At 35.9% G+C, this 22,919-nt stretch overlaps 1 protein-coding gene across 2 annotated transcripts; it reads right to left on the reverse strand.

The window, feature by feature from the left end:
* Positions 1–60: 60 nt before the first annotated feature.
* Positions 61–18,250, reverse strand: LOC108990873 (SKP1-like protein 21). 2 transcript variants are annotated; one of them, XM_035692527.1, is made up of 10 exons: positions 18,122–18,250; positions 7,890–8,284; positions 6,492–6,716; positions 5,963–6,154; positions 5,768–5,878; positions 5,427–5,505; positions 2,811–2,914; positions 2,518–2,696; positions 859–980; positions 61–526 (listed from the first exon to the last, which is right to left on the reverse strand). In XM_035692527.1, exons 2-10 carry the CDS (start codon positions 7,923–7,925, stop codon positions 504–506), a joined length of 1,071 nt encoding a protein of 356 aa, XP_035548420.1. In that variant the 5' UTR covers positions 7,926–8,284; positions 18,122–18,250; the 3' UTR covers positions 61–503. The 2 variants fall into 2 exon arrangements, with proteins under 2 accessions (XP_035548420.1, XP_035548421.1); XM_035692528.1 differs by lacking the exon at positions 18,122–18,250 and adding an exon at positions 11,953–12,302.
* Positions 18,251–22,919: the final 4,669 nt, after the last annotated feature.

Consider the following 22,919-nt stretch of genomic DNA (forward strand, 5'->3'; position numbering starts at 1 on the left):
GAATAGATTTTTTATTTTTTTTAAATAAATAAATAAAAAAAAACAATAGCGACAATTGCCTTTCCAATTTGAACATAAAGTACAAAATTCATTTATTTCAGTAATCATATACAAAATCAGAACTTTCAGTCCCTTAAAGTACACGGATTCCAGTGATAAGGGCCTACCCCAAAATGCAACCTCGAACAAACTTGTGACAATTAACATTAGCTCGGAAAAAGCAGATTGATTTTTTGTTTTTTTTCTCCTGTTGGTTATTTCTTGCCCCCACAGAATACAGGTTGCACCCAGAATCAAAATTACGTCCTGGCTTAGCACAACCAAGCAATAAGAAAACAAAGGAAAAAAAAAATTAAACCAAAGAATAAAAAATAAAGCTCGCATGTCAATCCACATTTGGTGACAATAGCAACTCTATCAGTAGTGTCTGATAAGCATCTGATCAAAACTGTTGCAGCCAGCCATTGGCCAATCCGAGAGCGCATCCATATTTTTTAGGATCATTAATTCCACTCCGAATCTGGTCCTATACGTGGAAACAAATTTCAAAAGTGAGGGAAAAGTAGTAATTCCATATACCGAATCTGGTCAAAACCATTGCAGCCATTACTCCATGAGTGCAGAAGAAGAGTATTAGAGTAATGATATATACAGTCGTGCTGTGCGCAAGTACTGTGCAGCCGCTTTGAAAAAAAATGAAATCCACTATTAAAAAATTATTATTTTTTTCATGTAAATTCCGTATTTATTCACTTTTTTCAAAATAATTGCACTACGCTTGCACAATCATGATTGCAACTATCATTTCTTCAGAAAAAAATTGATAAAATTTCAAAAATGAGGGTCAAGTAGCCGTACTAGCGTATCTCCTTAAGGATCCATTTCCGTTTACTGGTCGTCTTTCTTGGCCCAACGAAAGGATTTCTTGCATCCTTTCAGGCCAGTCTGAATTCAATCTCCGGGCAAAATCTTCCACCTCCCTGAGTCAAAAGATAATTCATTTTGTTAAGACAATAAGAAAAAATAATTAAAGGTATGATGCTGAAACATGTCCAAAGATGCAATTGTTCTTCTATCTAACTGGTATTTATTTGAACAACTTTCTTTTGACAGAATGAGATGAAAATGACTAAAATAAGAATGGGAGGAAAAGAAAGGAAAGACTCCTGTGAAGGGTCCTAAGCAACCTGCGATTGCCTCAAATCCGGTATTTGTAACAGTTGAAAATATTTCCTATTCCACAAAAATGAGTATCGTGATGATTAAAATGATTTCAACTTCTCCCCCACAAAACACATCAATTCACCCTTTCGAGTCCGTGGCAAAGTTCAGATGGACAAATAAGAGGTGGGGCAAATATCCTGCTGCCCACAGAAGCGATAATATACCAATCCAGGAATATGGATGCAATAACACATCAATACAATGAGGTTACAGCATTTGAAATGAATGCAGTATTTGGATTGATAATCTAAGTCCACGAAATCCTCAAAGGCATTCTCCTGTAATAGATCAATAGGAGAATAGACAGATGGAGAAAAAGTTGAAGCCGATGTCAATAAAAGCACCGGCTTAGATCTAACATTCTAACTTTAAACAATAATACCATTTCAATATCATAGAACATGTATTGTACAATCCGAATAAAATATTGACCCCACTACTAAGTGCCCGTTTGGTTTTAAGCTTGGAAGATTAAAAAATACTTTTTAACAGTCTAAAAGCTCTTTTCCTAAAAGAAAAAAAATGGTATTTTTGGTAAATTTATCAAAAGTGCTTTAAGCACTTGAAAAAAAGCTGAAAACCCACTTTTTTAAAAAGCACCAAATTGAAGCTTTTATTTTATTGTAACTAACTTTAAAAGCACTTTAGGCATATATATCTACCAAACAGTAAACAGATTGTGATTAATGTAACTTTTTAACAAACCTCTACAATGAAAAGCAGTATTGCCCAGCAAGAGTTTTATCAACTTCATTTGCATTTCAAGAGTTTTACTAGTATGTAACCCCCCCCCCCCCTTCTTTTCCAAGGAAAAATAAAAAAATCACAAAAAACGCCCCAGTACACTGAGGCAACCTCTTCAAGGAGGCAATAATTCCAACCCTAGTAAAAAGAGACTGTTCCATCCCAAGTTCCATCACCTTTCAACATCTTCATGTTTACAATAGGGTTCAGAAAGGATGTAATGAATTTAGGGAATATAGAATCTTAATTTTGCTAAAGGTTATTAGCCACTGAGATCAACTGGCAACTCATCAAAGAGAGTTTATTGTTCTCTAAGCTTTTCTCAAGGTAAGATTTCTATCCAACAGAAAAATAAACTAGAAAAACAGTAAGAAAATACATGGATAGCCCTATTACACCCATTTCAGCTCCACATACTCCTTTTTTATATGTTGAAAAAAATTTGTGCAGTCACAAATAGGAGCGCCAGAAGCTAAAAAAATAAAGCTAATATCTTCACTGTTCATGAGTAGTAAGCATATTCAATAACCAGAAACCTGTCCAGCTCACCTATCAATTTTCTCCTTCAGTGCAGGGTCAATCTCATCATCGATATCGCCATCATCAAACTCAACCTTATGCGGAAAAGTCTCATCTTCCGCATCTGGCAATTTTGATGTCCCACTAGGATTGGACCGCAACTTGTCAACTTCAGCACCATGGCATTCAAAATTAAGACCATCTGAATCCTAATACATGTGAAGAAAAAAATAATGACTCAACAGTTCTGAGGAATACGCGTATCAAGTTTCAATGATCATTCACGGGGAAAAATAAAGATTTAATCACATGATGGTTCAGACCTTTTCATGGGTTTCAATGGATTCTTCTACAGAAGCATTTTTCAGTTGATCTTTTCTTCTCCGGTTCTTCTTTTTGCCCTTGGAAGTTTTATCCCCCTTGGAATCTGTGAAACAGAAACATAATTTCCTTACCTCTAATGAGGCCTTAAAAATGAAATAAAGGGGAAAAGAAGAAGCTACACTTCACAACCCATTGTGCTTTCAAAAGTATCTATAATACTCCCACAGCCAGTGACGGGCAGTAGCATGAAACCCAGATAAAAACAATAATTAAGATGCCTGAATGTATGTATTTATCCATGTATATGAATTTCTCAATTCTCTAATACTGCATGGTTCATTAAATAGAGCTAACAAAAAAATATCTGACCAAATAAAAAATGCGAACAGATACAAAATTCAAAATTGCCATTGAAGTATTAAAAGTAATATTTAATAATATGTCAGCCCAGTAATAGATCCCACCAAAGACTCAAATCTCTATATTTGATGTAGACCCACAGCAAGATGTTGGGGGTATCTAAGGTTAGACAGTTCAGATGAGATATTTTGAATAGTAGATGAATAAAATATTGTTAGATATAATTTTTTAGTATTATTTTTATTTTGGGATTTGAAAAAATTGAATTGTTTATTATATTTTTGTATGAGAATTTGGGAAAGTCGTAATGATGAGATGAGATAAGGAGGTTTATGTATCCAAACCCAGCCTAAGCATCTCAAGGTGACTCCATTTGATTGCTTACACAAGTTTATGTTTTGCTAGGATTTCATAGTCACTGTTAACCCCCAAGCCTCCTTTCTCCTGAGCCAAATTCAGTTTTTTGGCTTATTCCTTTAGTCAAACATGGTTGTGCGTACTCCCCCCCCTCCCCATACAAGTTTTTCCTAGTTAGTTTTTTTTTAAGTAAGAAAAATTTAATGAGGGCCGCTACTCATCATCCCACACCACACACTTTACATATTTTTTAATTTTTAATTTATTTTATTCTTACTAAATTAATTGAGTTTTTCTACTCATCATCCATACACCATATACGTGTTATAGGAAAAAGGAAAAACAAAATTAAAAAAAGATGTGGTGTGTGGAATGATAAGTAGAATTATTTAAATTTAATATGTTGAACTAAGTTTTTCCTACTTAGTTCAACATATTAAAACCATTTCCAGACAATGTTGCTAGAAGATGATAACTGACTCAACAATATGAGTGGAAAAACTTAGTTCAACATATTAAAACCATTTCCAGACAATGTTGCTAGAAGATGATAACTGACTCAACAATATGAGTAGTGATAAACACACAACACATTTTACAACACATGTTATAAAATAAGGGTATTTTTGTAAAATAATGTTAGTTTTAAAGATATTTTACAAAAATACCCCTCCATTTAAAACATTGATGTATAAAGTGTTGTGTTTATCATTTTTCCAACAATATATCTTGCCAATCATGTTTTGAACTGAAGATAAGGAGAATATTTAAAAGGGTAGTGCTACTACGCCGCCCAAGTTTGACCGCTGGGCATGCCCCCTAGTGCAAATTGCACCTTTTTTTTTTTTTAATTTTTATTTTAAATATTTTTTAAACATGTTTAAACATTTAAAAAAAAAAACCAATACACTAATAGTCACTTAACCATTAAGTAAAAAGAATTAAAAAAATAAAATAAAATACATGAGCGGTCAAATTGAAAGGGCAAACTTAGGGGGCATAGTATCATTTTCCTATTTAAAAATCTTTAATTTTGGAACTTTCTTAAATGCTTAAGCTTTGGGGATTTGGGCCTTGATATTTTACCATGACAAGATCGAATCTAACACATTCTTTTCTTTTTCATCAATTTCATGAAGCCTGTGAAAAGACTTCATTATTTTGAGTCAAGCAGTGTACGATGTATATCTCTATGTACCTTATTTTTTTTGGGCTCTGTTATTGTACTCAATAGAACTAGCGCTCATGACTTTCTTGGATCATTTTCTAGTTCGTAACTCGTAACTAGGTGTTCACTTTCATATCGTTCTTGTGTACTTGGGCAACGCCTATTCACTTGACTTAATAAAAATTTATTTTACCAATAAAAAAGTATATCTCTATGTAGTTCTCTCTCTCTCTTGTTTTCTTTTTGAGCTCTCTGTAGATCTTCTTAATTCTTCATATTCAGACCTGATCAGCTTTCCTAGCTCTCTGTGGATCTTTTAATCTCCTCATATTTAGTCCAGATCTCCATTTTTCTATACCACCTTTCTTTTCTCTTTATATTCATCCTCTCTATATAAATATCAACACGCTCTCCTTTTATCTTATTTTGATGGAGCCTAGCACAATTTATATCATATAAGATGTTCCAAAATGAAGGGCATTTCCAGAAAATCTAGTTAGGGTCAGAAAAAAAAAAATCCAACCCAAGTTCCTCACACTATATGGTCTCTATTGCATATTCATGTATAACCTTCACACTTGAATGGCCAAAAGTGATTTCAGTTAATAATCATGCAATCGCAAGAAGTCCAGTTTAGTCCAGTGAACATAATTCCAAATACTTTTTTGAAGAGCTAAAATAAACCTCTGAATTAACATGAAACATACAGTAGGCAAACATTCATGTATACCTCCGTGTCCTCCGTTAATAAATGACAGGAGATCTTCAACTGAACGGTCATCGGCACGCTCTTCTTCAGTCTCAACATTCTGAAACATATAGGTCCAATGATCATCAACCTCCTATACAGTTTTATGTATTAATGGCACATGAACACAATTTCGCAATGCATTTGATGTGCAAATTCATGCCAAACTACAGGTACACAATTATGAAATATAAATGCATGCTGAAAGATGCTATGGAATGCATGAAAAAAAAAAAAAAGCTAATGCCAAAATCGCCTTCAATTTCTCACTCTATTTTAGTTCTCCTCTTTCTTGCATGATAAAACAATAATGCCAAAATCACCTTTAATTTCTCTCTTTGTTTTAGTTCTTTCCTCTTTCTTGCATACAGTCGATTTAATAGTCGAATGCGAGGATCGTCTGTAGAATTTTTTAAAGGCTCCAGTTTCTCTTCCTGGATAAATGGACTAGCATTAGAAACAACAGAGGAAATGAAAAGGGCATTCTAGTACGTACAGATCTCACAAACACCAGACACCTCTGTAAGATCATCAGGCAAATGAAATATCTCACGGATCTCCTCGGGGGTTTTTCCTTCTATAATTCGTGCAAGGGCACGACTGGTAAGATCAACCAAAGGCTTTAACTGGAGACTGTCAGCAGCGGATGTCAACTCACAGAGCCTCTTTGTGTCCATCCTAATGAACTTTTCATCAAAAGACTTGCGTTCCTATGCAAGAGAACAACCTGAAGTTAAACTCATATTTTGCCATTCAGCGTTAGCCATTCCCAAAATCATGTCATCTTCACTAAAAAACTAAATGAAAAAAAGGAAAGAGCTGAGTAACAGGTCCAGATTTTGCAAGTTTCGTTTTTTTCTAATTGGAAAGTTACGCCTAATGAATCCTGAACCTGCAACCTCACTCCACCCTGTTCTTATGGGAGGAGGGGGTTCCATTTGAGCTACAACTCATCCACTTCTCAGGTTTATAATATGCCTGGATTAAAGACGAAGGAAAGAATATCATCCCAACAAAATGAAAGCAAAAGTTAGAATTACATAGAACCTTGTTAGAGTGACCTGGTACTTGATGAAACCTGCAGTAATCCAGAATTAAGCTCAACATAGAAGGATTAACTCGTGGTGGCAGAGATATTGCATGGTTCTTGGATGATCCCATGCCTTTCTGTATTATTTCATGACATATCATAGGGCAAAACATGGCAACCTCTTGCTCCACTTGTTGGATTGAACCATCAACAGTCTGAAGCCAGATATAGGACTTCATCATCTGTCAATCCCGTTTGGTACAACACAGCTTCAGGGTCAGTATTAAAACTAAAAGACCAGAAAATTAGAAAAACTGAGGCCACAAGAGGTACAAAAAAACTGCAAGCACTAACAACATCTAGAAAAAGAGGCACAACCTTGAACAGAACTAATTATCAGTTCGACTGCTTAACAAGTATATTATACTGTACCCAGATGTGAACTTTGTATAATGCAAAAATAAGGATCATATAGCATCTTTCATTATGGTTTACATTTTAATTTGTTCATCTGTCTACCCGCATCTCAGTAGGAATTATGTGCCATATCTTCCACAAGACCACCAATTCTTTAAACAACAGCATGCAATTTTCTTTTTTCTTCTTTTTTGGGTTGGGGGAGGGGCAAAGACATGAGGTGTTGCACAGAAGGCCTTACTTTAGTTCTCCCATCTATGGGCCTTCATTAAGACCATCAAAAGGATGGGAGGCGTTGGCCTGTTGGGTAAAGTGTATGTTCATAACCAAGACCTTTAACTCTGTCTTCACCTCCACCCAGCCCCACGCAACAAATAGAGATATTCAACTCCCTGCAGTATATGTACAAGTGTTTGTGCACATGCATGTAGGTGCGCAAATTCTCACACTTGCAACTCTCCAAGCTTTGGTCCTTAAGATTCACAAGTTGGAAACTGACCTAGTTAGGCCTAGACCCACAACAGGGTCTCATAAAATTGAACTCACAAACCGGCGTGGCTTAATGTGACACATTAGATCCATATCAAACTACATCAATATGTGAGTTTATTTTTGGGAGATCCCTTTATGGATGAAGCATTTTTCAATTAGGTCCACAATCTTCAAGGTATACAGCTTATATTAAATTGGGATCCATGTAATATCACATTATAAAATACTTGCGTGTGTGTGTTTAAAAATAAAACCAGAGATAAACGTAGGTTGATGATTGAATTGCATATACAAATTATGTGGAATAATGAGATAGATAATATGCAATTTGCCTCATACCAAGGTTAAAAGAAACACATGATACTGAAAGGACCATTCAGAAAATACATAACACGGCTAGTTAATTAACAAGAGCCAAGAAAAATAACAAGCCAAAGAAAAGCAATAATCACAAGAAAACTTCAGTGACTGAAATAGCATAGTAATGCAAAATATACGTATCATACCTCCGGTTTAATAACTGCCATATCAACTTCTGACATTTTCCAATGATTTTAAAACACCAAGAAAGATGGAAAAAACAAAGCACCTCTCCAATAGAAGTATAACCCCTGTCAGACCTGAAATGCTCCAGAAGGCCAAATGAAAGCTCGCCTTCCTTTAGCAATCAGACTTTCTAATATTTGTAAAAGTTATCCAACATTCCAGCCATAATGCACTGAGTCCATCAACAATATTTTTTTTTATCAAAAAATATTAGAATCCTTTGCACCGAGTCCATCAACAATATTACCAGCAGCAATCCCAATAAATATTCTTAGTTCAACGTTGAACCGGAAAAACAGGAAAAGTTTGCAACTTTATCGACCACAAAATGCAAGTTTGCATGCTTTAAGAGTACCTGGAAGAGCCATAATGTTTTATCATGACAAATTTACAGGAAGAAAGATCAAAAGTTTGAGAGAAAATATATGACAAGCAAGGAAAAAACAAACAAAAGAGAAAGATGAATGCTGAATTAATTTTAGATTTCTGCCATCACAATCCAAACAAAATGCCGAGCATACATTCTTTTTATTCAGTGCATATACCTGTTCATTCACTATGGCTTTAGATGTGGATTCCATAGTTAACTCTCCTAATTTGCAATCTTTTTTATTGGCACCGGGTGTCCAGGACAGAGTCTCAACCCCAAGTGTAACAACCCGGTCTAGTATTATTAGAGATGCAATATGGATACTTTTATGTACTAAGTGGGCCCTACTTAATTAGAAATTGGCCCAAGAAATTTTTGAAAGACCCAAAGATATTTATTGGACCAATTAGACACATTTTAAAATTAAGATCGGCCATTAGAATTTTTCTCATTTTAGAATCATCATTAATTGAGGTCCCCTATACAGTTTCAATCACTCCCAGTCCTACCTTAAGTGAACTGCTAAAGTGTGTTTTTAAATTTCAAACTTTATCATCCATTGATCACTAACCGAGGCCCCCTTGAAATGTAGTACCCATTTTCATATGGAACTCTCCCATTTCTTAGAATCCCACTGACCGATTTACTACCAGCTTTTATCTGAAACTCTCTCAGTTTCTTAAAATTTGTGGATCACCTCTTACTGCATTGTGAGGTAATAAGGGTGTTGTGGGATGAGATCTTTCAAAGGGTTGATAGTGCTTGGGTTATGCCTTTGATGGTGGTGGACTTGTTGGGTTGTTGGAGGAAGATGCAAGGTTGTCATCAAGTGACAACCGTGTGGAAGATGATCTCGTTGTGCATCATGTGGTGTATTTGGTCGGAAAGGAATGCGCGTTGCTTTGAAGACAAGGAACGCACAATGGCGGAGCTGAAAGACTTTTTCCTCCACACTTTACTGCTTTGGTTTTCCGCTATTGTACTAAATGGGGACAATGTTCATGATTTCTTATCTTTAATTTATTGCGCTTAGAATGTATTTAGATGTTTTTTTGTATACTTCTTGTGTATACGGACTATGCCTACTTCATTCATAAGGGTGTAAATTCAAACCGGAAAACCGGACCGAACAGGACCGGTTTTACCGGTTTTGAATCGGTCCGGTCCGGAACCGGTTTTTAAAACGTAAAAACCGGCCGGTTCCGGTTCCGGGATTTTTTGGACCGAACCGAACTGGACTGGTTGATTAAAAAAAATAAAAAATAATATTTTTATATATAAGTTTTATACAAAATATTTTATATATATTAAATATTAATATATATAAGTTTTATATATAATGTATAATTATAAATTTTTATGTGAAATTTTATATATAACATATATATTCATATATGAAATAATTTCTTATTATAATTTATAAATTATTACATAAAATGTTAATACTAAATCACTAAAAGTTTATAACTAATACTAATATATAACTTATAACTATACCAATAGTCTAATATTAATACTATTATATAGTCTAATATATTAATAAAAGTATAAAACAGTTTTTTTTAAATCAATTTTTTTTTTATAAACAAATTTTTAATGACAAATTGTGAAATTTACATTTTAAAAAAATCGAAAAACCGGACCGGACCGGAAACCGGTAAAACCGGAAGTACCGGTTTAGGAGGGTAACCGGTGCGTAATTGGTTTTGAAAAATACAAAACCGGTACATACCGGTTCGGTCCTAGATTTTATCCAAAACCGGATCAGACCGGACCGGTTACACCCCTACATATCAATAATATTTATCTCTTACTTATCAGAAAAAACAAAAATTTCTTAAAATCTTAGCCACCCACAACCATCGTTATATCAAATAGATTCAGCCAACCGATTACCCACACAATTCTCATTATACACAACTTCCTCGTACAGTACAGTTTCAGAACCTCACAAACACCCACGTCCATCACCCTCCCTCTCGACCGAATTGTTAGCTCAAGGCAGCCATTGTTTGACTCCAAATCGAACACCCTCTTCCATCTATATATATATATCTTCTCTTCCTCGGCCAATTCCTCAAAACACAGTCCCTGTTTTAGAGCCCCCAATTACAGAGCCTTGCACAGAAAAGAGAAACGAGAAAACCCAGCCTCTGTTCTCTGTAAACAACCACAAATCACCACTGTGTAGTGGTGCGCCTTCTCCTCGGACAGGCCACGCCGCCAGGTTGCACCCCAAGCCAATCTCCTTTTGGTAAGCCACACCACCCATCTCTCTCTCCTCCGTTGAACTCTCTGGCCCTCTCGCATAGCCCTCAGCTTAGTCACCAGCTTCGTAGCATCCTGCCTTTCCCTCGGTCGGAGTCCCAAAACCTCCAGTCCGTCGCATGATCTCCTCTCTCAGTAAGCTCTCTGTCAATTTTTCTCCCGTTGCTGAACACCTGTGTTTCCTTCTCTGTTATTTTCTTTTAACATCAAACACCTTACACTAGAAATAGATGTGTTAAATGGTTGCTGTCCTTCCCAATGAGATTGTCTGTAACTTTTCCGTATAGCATAAAAAAATGAAAGCTCAATTACCTTGCTGCCCTTTCTCTTCCTTCAGTCAAAACTTTATTGTTTCAACTTGAAATTTGCCTTGGTTGTTTCCGTAAAGCACGTTGGATTTAATTCACGTAATTAGGCAAGACTCGAGTACACAAGGAGTATACACATTATTTCACTTGACTTGTAATTCATGACAGGAAGTGAATTGATTTTAAGATTTGGGCTTACCTTACAATGGGCTTATTTTAATATGGGCTTAGTTTTAAATCTCATAATTTAATAAAGTTTAATTATGTTATTTAATTAGATAGAGAGAATATTATAAAGATAGAGATTGCAAGACAAGAATTGGCCTAGGGAGATGTGGCAGATGCCTAAATCATGTACAGAGATTTTGATTTTTACAATACAAAGTTCGAGAAATTTTTAATAAATGCTTCCGCACACCCTTATGATTTCAGTATTTTAATACAGAACAACTTTATTTATTATAATGAATCTTTGTACCTAGTGCTTCCTTTAGAATAAAAGGAAAATATTTTTAAGTCAAAGTCAGTTGAAGCACACCGGCTCTCCGAGATTTCTAAAAATGACATCGTTCTTAACCATGGGGTAGTGGGGTATTACACCGAGAGTGCACAAGCCCTCGGCAAATAATTTCCCACAAGTGCGCCTCAAATAATTTAATGGAAAATTCCCTCAATATGATGATCCCAAGAATGAAGATAGAACCTAGGACGTCTGATTTATACGCCATCCCTTGGGTTTCTAATTTGTAAACTATTTCCAATCCAATTCTACCTAAGCATAAAAATATGAAACTACCAATCTGAGAATTAAATTCCTTTTTTCAAATATTTAAAGCTCTTGGAAAGAGTAAATAAATCCTCAATAAGTCAAACTTGCATCCTTTATCTATTTTCCTAAATATTCAATATTCACATGGGAGTTTCCACCTTCACCTCATTGATGAAGCACAAGACACGAAAACATGGAGCATGTAAGTAATGTAGCAAGATGTTAAATTACCGCTTTCCTAAAAACTTAACCTAATGGGAGAAATAAATTTAATCATTTTTTGCAGAGCCTCGAGGAGTAGTCACTACCTTAGGTGGTGATTCCAATGTGTCTGAGAAGCCGGCGCACCGACAGAAAAGGTCGCGTGAGGTGGCCGGAGCATCGACTACCACAAGCTTGTCGTTTGAACCGTCGGCGGCCATAATCCTGACAGCAGGGCTTCCGAAACTTGTTTCACCTATGGAAGAGATGCCAATAATGGGTGGAAGTGCGATGATCACACGGGAGGAGTCCATTCCATTAGAAATACTAGGGTATTCGACAGAGTTAGTCCCCAGGTTTCCAGCGACAGTTCTGAGATGGCATACATAGATTCAGACTCAGTGAGTTCTGAGATGGCATTACAGCTGGCCATTTGTGACAGTGAGTACCCTGTTTTTATTTTTCTTTTTTTTTTTTTTTTTGGGGGGGGGGGGGGGGGGTGCTGAACCCTCTATGCACACTCCCACCCAGCCTTAATCCACTGAGGTGTACATCGAAGTGGGTGTTTAAGAAGGTGGATGATTTACAAGCTTGTGTTGGGGTTTCTTGTGTAGTCTTTGAAGAACAGTGTAGGGCTCTTCTAGTAGCAATTGAAGATAGTCGAATGAAGTCAGCTACAAAGCGAGACAGGGAACTTAAAAGACTCACTTGTTCTATTAATTGCGACGCGAAGGAAGGGAATAGGCCGAAGGGAGGGGTGCGCTTTGTTTCCATGAAACCTAAGATCCTATCTTGGAACGTATGGAGGCTTAATGATCGCAATAAATGCCTTCGTATAAAATCATTATTACGGATGTGGAAGGTTGATTTGATGTGTTTTCAAGAAACAAAGAAGGAGGTTACTGATAGAAGTATTGTTCGTAGTTTATAGGAGTGTCTATATGTGGGCTGGTCTTACTTGGCCTTTTTGGGGGCTTTAGGTGGTGTGTTGTTAATGTGGGATAAAAGAGTAATTGAGGCGGTCGAGGAGTGTGTTTCAAAAATGTTGTTTCAAAAATGTTGTTGACGGGTGGGAGTGGGCTTTTGCAGGCATTTATGGGCCGAATGGGGTTAGTGACAGGAGAAGATTATGAGAGGAGTTGGCGGGCTTATATTCTTTATGGGAAGTGCCGTGGTGTTTAAGTGGAGACTTTAATAATACCCGATATCACAATGAGAGATCAGGAAATTATTGTAATCCTATGGCTATGGAGGATTTCTCGGAGCTCATTTTTGACTTGGACCTCATGGACCTCCCACTTGTTGGGGGTGAATTCACTTCGTCAAATAGTCAGAGTTGGTCGAGATTGGATAGATTCATTGTCTCTCCATCATGGAAGGCACATTATTCGGAGTTATGTCAAAAGAGACTATCTCGAGTGAGCTCAGATCACTTCCCTATTTGGCTAGATTGTGGAGGCATTCATGGGGGTCGCCGGTACTTCAAATTTGAAAATGTGGCTAGTAGCTGATGATTTTGAAGATAGGGTGCGCACTTGGTGGTCATTGTATCAGTTTGAAAGCACTCACAGTTTTATTCTTGCAGGTAAGCTTAAGACCTTGAAGCAAGATTTAAAGAAGTGGAATTTGGAGGTTTTTGGCAACATCAAAACCAAAAGACTACCCTTTTGGAGGAGTTACAAGAGTTAGAGGAAAAGGTATTAATGGGAGACACCTCGGAGGAGGTATCATTGAGGAAGAGTTCAGTTGTGACTAATTTGGAGAGGGTATTGTTGGAGGAGGAGACTTCATGGTGACAAAAATCCAAAGCCCTTTGGCTAAAAGAAGGTGATAAATGTACGAAATTTTTCCCTAAAGTAGCTGATTCACATCGGCATAGCAATACTATCCAGACACTTCACTTAGGTACTCAAGTGATCTCTTCCCCCTCTGATTTAGAAAATCATATTGTGCAATATTACGAGAACCTTCTCACGGAACCGGCTTGTTGGAGGCCAAAGCTCGATGATTTGTTGTTTGAGGTAATTGATTCATAGAGTGCAAGCTACTTGGAGAGACCTTTTGATGAAGATAAAATTTATAAGTTCATTACCGGTATGGCCAAGGACAAAGCGCTGGGTACGGATGGTTTTTCGATGGGATTCTTTAAAAAATGTTGGGACATTGTGAAAGGGGATATGTTGTAGGTTTTCCATGAATTTCACTCTTTTAAAAAGTTTGAAAAATGCCTTAATACGATGTTCATTGCTCTCATTCCAAAGAAACATGGGGCTACGACAACTGAGCAGTTTCGTCCTATAAGTTTGGTGAGTGGGGTATACAAGATCATCTCGAAGGTTCTTGCTAGTCGATTAAGTCCAGTGTTGGAACAACTTATTTCCAAGCCTCAAAACGCATTTATTCATGAGAGACAAATCCTTGAATCAGTTCTTATTGCAAATGAGAGCTTGGATCACAGAATGCGGGAGGGAGTTCCAGGCATCATTTGCAAGCTTGACATGGAAAAAGCTTATGACCATGTGAATTGGGAGTTTCTATTATATTTGCTCGGGAGGTGTGGTTTTGGCGACAGATGGATCTCATGGATTCGAAATTGTGTGCCCGCTTCTCGATACTAGTCAACAGCACTCCTGCGGGGTTTTTTGACAGTTATCGTGGTTTGAGGTAAGGAGATCCCTTATCCCCTCTTTTGTTTGTTATAATTATGGAGGCATTTGGCCAGATGGTGAAGGCCGCGGTTGGAGGGTTCCTATTCGGGTTCCAGGTGGGTAATGGCACTAATGACTCTTTTATCATCTCACATCTCCTATTTGCAGATGATACTTTACTTTTTTGTGAAGCAAATCATAGTCAGATTCAATCGCTTCGAGCACTATTATTATGTTTTAAAACAATGTCGGAGCTTAAGGTGAATCTTGGTAAGTTTGATATGGTTGCGGTGGACCCAATATCAATAGCTTAGCAAGTCTTTTGGATTGTAAGGTGTCTTCATTGCCTATGAAATATTTGGGCCTTTCGTTGGGTGCAAAGTTTAAGGCTAGAGCTATTTGGGATGGGATAGTGGAGAAGGTAGAGAAAAGGTTGGCGGGTTGAAAAATGGTGAATTTATCGAAAGGGGGTCGTCTCACTTTAATAAAGAGTATCCTAACTAATCTCCCCATCTATTTCTTATTTTTGTTTCCTTTGCCGGCAAGGGTGGCGAATAGGATTGAGAAACTCTTCCGGATGTTCTTATGGGGGGCATGGGGTAGGAAAATAAATTTCATCTTGTTAATTGGCCTACGGTATGCTCCCCAATCTCGAATGAGGGCTTGGGAGTGCGCAATTTGAGAACATTAAATAAAGCTTTATTAGGAAATTGGTTATGGAGATACCACTTGGAGGGGGAGACGTTGTGGAAGGAGATTATTGATGCTAAACACGGAAGTGCTGGGGGGGGGAGCATGAAGGATAGGATATGCTTTGAAAAACATATACGTTTTGTGGCTGGAGAGGGTACTAGAGTCAGGTTTTGGCAGGATGTGTGGTGCGGAGATTGTGCTCTAGATAGGGTTTTTCTAGCCAGCCCTCTATCGTATTGCTATTAATAGGGATGCTTCAGTGGCGGAAGTGCGGGCATCTTCTCACGACTCTTACCAGTAGAATATCCTTTTTAATAGGGACTTTCATGATTGGGAATTGTCCACCGTTTCAAATTTTTTCAGATTGATATACTCCATGGGACACCTATGGCACAGCGAGATAGAATGCAATGGAGGCTCAATGATAGTAAGAAATGTACAGTCAAGATGTATTCCCTTGGAAGAATGTTTGGAGGTCTCGTGTGCCTTCCAAAGTAGCTTTCTTTGTATGACCTGCTGCTCTTGGGAAGATTTTAACAACGAATAATTTGAGGAAGAGGGGGATGTGTTGTGATGGATTGGTGTTATATGTATAAAAAGAGTGGAGAATCAGTGGATCATCTCTTATTGCACTATGAGGTGGCAAGAGTGCTATGGGATGAGATCTTTAGAAGGGTGGATATTGCTTGGATAATGCCATTGAGGGTGGTGGATTTATTGGGCTATTGGAAAATGATCCAAGGTTGTTCCCAAGTGGCGGCAGTGTGGAAGATGATCCCATTGTGCATCATGTGGTGTCTTTGGTTGGAAAGAAATGAATGATGTTTTGAAGACAAGGAGCGCACAATGGCAAAGCTGCAGAATTTTTTTGTACACATTTTAATGCTTTGGTTTTCTGCTATTATACTAAATGGGAACAATGTGCATGACTTTTGTCTTTAATTTACCGTTCATAGAATGTATTTAGGTGTTCTTTTGTATACCTCTTGTATACATGGGCTATGCCTATTCCATTATTATTTATAAAATTTATCTATTACTTATAAAAAAAAAATTTAATCAGTTGATTATTCTAAAACTCCCCCTCATGTATAGATTAGACTTCTCTTAAAATAAGTAGACCTACTACATCAAATATTTAATTAAATGAGATGTGAAGTATGGAGTCGAAGTTGGAACTCAAGACCTCTACTCTGATACCATGTTAAATCGTTACTTATCCCGATAGTTTAAACTGATGAGAAGAAGCAAACTTAATCATTTTATTTATATTTTAACACAATGCACAAGACAATTTAGATCTTTCATGGGATGTCAATGCAAATCTACATTTGTGGTAGAATTTTGAATCATTTTATTCAGATGTATTCTTCGTCATGCAAAATCATCAACTCTACATATCAAAAACAGCATACCTATAACAAGGTATACATGTCAACAATGGACTCTCTAATTATTGAAGTCGGTTTAATTTAAAGTTCTAAAAGCTAGAGAAGACATACCAAGCTTCTTTTCCACTTCCACATGTCATGTATCTTTTTTTAAGGCCCTTTGGATCCACCCCTAGGGAGTACACCCCGGATACACGATCCCACCCACCAGAACCATATATCAAGTAATCCAGGAGAACAACTAATGGGGAATTGAACCCAAGATGTTTGAGTCTATAGCTTATCTCGAACCCATTCTTTGACCACTAGTCTGTACCCTGATGGCAAGTATGAACTAGAATATACTCTATTTTTCTTTTTTGTTTCCTGAATGTGGCACCCGTGGCGATAAAGAGATCTCTAATACACAACCTAAAAATAATTACACATTAATTATTTGTGATTGTCGCATACACTTGTTAGACCTCGTTAGAATTTCTAAAAGGAAGCATGAACCCATCTCCAAATTTAGCTCCAAGCACACAAGCCCAAAGTTTCTATTATTTTCCTCACCTGACTTCCCAAGCACTTACATATTGGAAAAAAGGGAGCTAAAAGCATAAGCACATTATCAATAACCAAACACTTCCACCATCAACTAGACTCAATGAAAAACCATCTCTATCATTTTACATAAGTTATACTTTGCAGCCCTTGAGCCAATAGCATTCTTTCACTGCCCTGAAATTGGGGTACCGTCCTCTTCTGAAACTAAAAAAACTTTTAAAAAAATAAATCTCACTGCCTCACCCAACATTGTTTTAGATCATAACTCTCCATAGCACTCTCGAAAAACCATCCCAACTAGTCAATTCTAAGCTTGTCATTTCTCAACTTGCCACTCACCCATATCAACGTCTGCACTTTGGCCCAGCTCTTTTTACAATTTAAATGGTTAATAATACCTTCCATTATTATCAGGAAAGAAAATTAAATATATATTTAAAAAAAAAAATCCTTTGGACTAAGCCACATAGTTGCATACTTATCATTAAGCCCATCTTAGCTAAATTCCAGTTTCATCAATTGCCATATGATAGTCGAATCCACATTTCTTTTCTTATCATCTCCCTGAACTCTCTCACCAACCAAACGTACCCCAATAGAAGAGCAAATCTATTACGAAAGGCACTTGTATCAACACCTACCCTCCGTCTGTCAGCAACCATGAAAGAATACAACATCCAATATATATAATACACAGAAGAACAAGAAAAGGCATCGAAAATAAGAATAATATATATATTTTTTTATAAGTAAAATAAGAATAATATATATATACATACATACATATTACCCAAACCCTACCTATCAACTCAAATAACGTTATTAACCAGCTGATGCAAAAATACACTCAAGTTTCTCACATTTTTACCTCCGAATCGATCCAATGGGAGGAATTACCTTAAAACACCAACATGGATACTAATATTTATATATATTGATATATTCACGTAATACAAACATATATGAAACATTTCTATGCAAGTGAAAGCATCGTGTACCTTGTGAGAAGAGGAAGAAGACGATTGAAAGATCAATTGCAAAGGTAAATAGAGAAAAGGAGCTTCGAATTGCACGGATATGACGGTTGTCGGCGAATCCAAAATGGATAAATCAGAGAGAGAGAGAGAGAGAGAGTTTAACTTTTAAAGAAAAATAAAATTAAAATGCAGTACCACCCGAAGTCGAAGCGATATTGTCCATTAATGTTTAAATCCCCTTTTATTTTTTAAATAATGTTATACATTATATCCCTACATTACTCTTTAACGTTATATTAGCTCTTATTTTTTAAAAATAATAATTACAAATATTTGATGAATAATATCATATTAATATTTTTTTTATAAGAGTAGAACGGTAAATAATCAATATTATTTAATAAATTTCTTGAGATTAACTCGAATTTAGCAGTTGTTTTTTAAATTGAGGACCTTTTTTAACACAAATTAAAATTCATTTGATTTTATATATATATATAAATTTTATATTAAAAATATTATTTTACAATAAGAAAGTGTTTAGTAATTAAAATGATTGGAGAAAAATCATGGTCTTTATATGGTATATATTATTTAATTTTTTATAAATATAATCATTGATATGCATGTGTGTGTAAGTTATATAAAGATATTTATAAAAAGACTAAAGTCGGTTTGTAAGAATTTATAAATAAAGTTATAAAAATAATGAAAATAATTCATTTTTATCAAAATTAAGTAACTTTTGAACATGCCCAAACTTGTAATTATGTGTGAATGTAAAAATATAATTTGATAATAAGTTCGATCTTAGCTCGTGTTTGGCTAAAAGCAAAATAAGAGGGCTTAAATCACTCACTTTTCGGTTGAACTTGACTAGTTTATGCTTCAAGGTGTCGTTTGGATAATGAGTTGAGATTAGATGAATTGAGATGAAAGTTAAAAGTTGAATAAAATATTATTAAAATCTTATTTTTAATATCATTATTATTTTTAGATTTAAAAAAGTTAAATTATTTATTATATTTTGTATATGAATTTTAAAAAAATTATAATAATAAGATGATATGAAATAAAACATTTCTTATATCCAAACCGGACTAAATGAAATTGAGATCGGAATGCGTATACAATATATGTATGTTTTTAAAGATAATAAATTCAAGACTTGGGGGTAATGTCATAAAAATAAAATATGAGTGTAGTATATAATATCTTATTTTTTATTTATATTTATATTTTCATTATCATTTTTATTGTCTTGTTGACTCTCCATCTAAACATGGTGCATGTGAGTCTTTGCCAAGAGGCTCTGATCAAACTCCATCTCAACATGGTGCATGTGAGTCTTTACCAAAAGAAGGCTCTGATCAAACTCCATCACATATACGACATACGTTACTCTAGTTATGGGTTAAAAAGAAGGGTCGAGAAAGAATGAGTAGTTTGTAATACAAGTTATTAATTCCCTTTTTCTCTTTTTCAGAAACAATCTTCAATTTGACCAATGAAAAAATTATACTCTATCGAATTGCATATATCACTCACATATTTATTATGATTGATGTGATAGATATATTAACGTCTACCATTTGCATGGAATCTAGAGGATTTAATAATTTGGTGTGAGTCTTTTTTTAATTGTGTTTCACAAATTATTGAACTTGATTCTATGATGTAATTGCTTTGACGATGAATAAAACAGCTTCTTTGTTATAAAAATATAATAAAAATAACTTTACACTTAAATTAGTAAATATCATGACCTTTATGTTATTACCTAATTTATGGCGATCCGTGTTTGTAAACCTAATATTCATGTTTTGTGAAATTCAACTTCAATTTAACTTATTATGACTAAAAGAGTAATGCTAGATACAAGATTCAAATAGACAACTCATATACAAATCTTTTGTAAAAAAAATAGGTCTCACTAATAAATAATTTTTTTTAGATGGACTTTCACATTTTTAAAATAGCTTATATGTGGCTTGTCTATTTGGGACTTGTACAAACCATTTCTCATATCATAATAATACTAAAATATATAGTCATTAGTAATATGTTATGAGTACTAAGTAGTTCTATTTAAAGGTTTTACACCACATACCACATATTATTCACCACACACCACATATTATTCACATTGCATAATTTGATTTGTAAGATTGAAATTTTAAAACTTATCTTCCAAATCAAATTATGTGTTATGTGGTGTAAATATTTTCAAATAGAATTACTTATATGTTATTTATTAAAGAAGTTATATACAGACTGACGTCTTACTATTATCGCACCCTGATCGCATGGAGTGAATAGTAGTACATGTCACATCATCATAAAAATTTTGAAAGCTTCTATTTTGAACAGTAACACAGTAAAATAAAAAAAATTAAATCTCCCTCCATTTGCCCTAATCCAATAAGTCTTTGACCTCCATATACCCCTCAACAGCTTCTTCGCCATATGCCCTAACCATTGCACCCAACCTATAACCATTACACCATTGTTCACAAAGGAGAACGAAAGCTCCATTTTCACTGATATCCATTGCCATCGGCCTCCATCACCTTTCACCGATTGCAATAACCAGAACCTTCATCATCCCTCTACAATCTCCACTGTTCAAGAAGAGACCCAAACCTCCATCTTCGCTGACCTTCATTGAAATCTCCTTTCATCAATCTCCATTGCCCTTTACCGACTAACCATTGGCATCAAGACCTATTATAGTTCAACTCATCAGGTGCCCTTTAGTCTCAGTTTCTTCTGTTTACATTTAAGATTTTGGTGTTAATGAACAAATTCATTAGGATCCAAAGCGTGCCTCAAATAGTTGCAACAATCCATCACAGAATTCGTCAGCATCGAGATCCCAGAGATTTTGGTGTTATAAAATAGATAATTTGGGAAGAATGGAAAGCTTCATTGGTTTTGTGGTTGATTTGTTGGCTATGTTGTATTGTGATTGTGTGATATGGGCGCTTGTGGTATGATAGCATGTGGTATGGTGATTGTGTGAAGGTTGTGTGGAATGGTGGCTTGAGATACGATCGTATGTGATATGGTGGCTATTTGGTTTCATAAGTGTGAGGTGGTTGTTTGGTTCAGTGTTATTTCTGTTGTAAAACCACATAAGTCTAATGTCAATATTTTCATTGTATTTTTGTATTTTTAGAATAGTTAGACCAAATTCCTTCATGCACGTGGAGGGATGGACCAATGAAACGTTTTATGGCAAGAGCCCAAACCAATTATGGATATTGGTTCTATAGGTGTCCACTTGGGCAAGTAATATACAGATAAACTAGTTTCTATATACTTTAATAAGTAAAATCTACTAAGTATCAAATTATGTTAACAAGATTGTCCAAAGACTTTGACGTGGATCAATCAAGTTAAAGTTGAAAATAAGCCTACTGGGCAAGTCTCCACATCGGGCCTAACTAGACAGGCAATCTGCCAACTCCAAGTGAGCGGGAGGATGAAGATTTTGTTAAATCATTAAAAACGGGGCAAGGCCCAGTGGGTACCCCCCTACCCGTATAGGGTATATGTATAAACCTGAAAAACACTAATTCCTTCTCTCCATCCCTTATAGGGGTGAAAACCAACGTCGTCGGCGTGGTTTCTATCCAAAATCAAGCCGCACTGACAGATTTCTCACAGGTTTAGAACTAGCCGATTAAAGGGGAGCAAACTGGCAGCCACGGTGTCGAAGTGATTTTGGTCGGTTCTTTAGTTTCTCGATAGTGGCATTGTGAAGGAGGAGGGGAGCGAAGGGTTATGGGGCTGCCTGTGACTAAGTCAAAATGGTGTCGTTTGACTTCAACAAAACGACGCTATTTCATATATTTTTTTTTTTATAAATGCCAGGTCTAAAACGGTGTGAAATGACATCGTTTTATATACATATAATATAATATAATATAATATAATATATGTAATATATAATCGACCGGTTCGACGGTTTAAACGAGATCGAACTGATTGAAGTCAGTTTTCATATTTTTCTATCGCTAGCAAATGTTATCGATTTTTGTACAACCCTAATCCCTTAAAAACCCTAACTTCTCTCTCCATCCCTCAATTCCATCCATGCTTCCTGCCCACTCTGACTCTCTCCTTCATTGCCAACCCCAGCCCCTCTTCTTCATTTCCTGATGGTCTTCATCTCTTGCTTTTCTTCTTCTCATGCTCTTCTTCTTCTTCTCCTTCTTCTTCTTGTTCTCCTTGTTCTTCTTCTTTTTCAAGGAGATTCTCAACAAGCAATCCCACGAGCTACGACCTGGTTGTAGGTCTACTTAGAGACTCACAGCCTCGATAGGTTGTGGGTCTTTACATGGACCCACGATTGGTTGTGGTTGTGCTCTCTAGGCAAACCCATAGACCACAACATCGTCGTGGGTCTGCTTGGAGAACCACAACCACAACGATTTGGAGCAATATTGGTTTGCTTGGATGGTTCTGGTATCAAAACAGGGAATACAGCTCTCTTGTAGGTGTGTTAAGGGTATCTAAATTTGGTTAGTTTATATACAACTACTATTTCATAAGGAATTTTGAAAAAAAAAAAACAACTAACCACATAATTCAAATTTTAACATACCTGCTTCATGATCTAATGAAATGATTTATTTGCTAGAGTGGGGTTAGCTTGTGTCACAACTTTGTAAGTGCTTCATGTATGTTTGTGTGTGCATATCCACATATTTAACGTCTGAGCCTGTGTTGTGTTTGTATAGTGTGTCTATATGTGTTTTTTAGAGTGCATTTGCATCTATATATTGCTTCACGAAAATATGGTAATTCCATCCTA

This window comes from Juglans regia, chromosome 7 (assembly GCF_001411555.2).
Source record: "Juglans regia cultivar Chandler chromosome 7, Walnut 2.0, whole genome shotgun sequence".
NCBI classification, from domain to species: domain Eukaryota; kingdom Viridiplantae; phylum Streptophyta; class Magnoliopsida; order Fagales; family Juglandaceae; genus Juglans; species Juglans regia.

Excerpts from the sequence above, each read along its gene's own strand:
- LOC108990873 (XM_035692527.1), bottom strand. The coding sequence starts at position 7,925 with ATGTCAGAAGTTGATATGGCAGTTATTAAACCGGAG. Across the intron at positions 6,717-7,889 it reads TGGCAGTTATTAAACCGGAG|ATGATGAAGTCCTATATCTG; the intron begins GTATGATACGTA and ends CGGGATTGACAG. Across the intron at positions 2,915-5,426 it reads TATTAACGGAGGACACGGAG|ATTCCAAGGGGGATAAAACT; the intron begins GTATACATGAAT and ends TCTGTTTCACAG.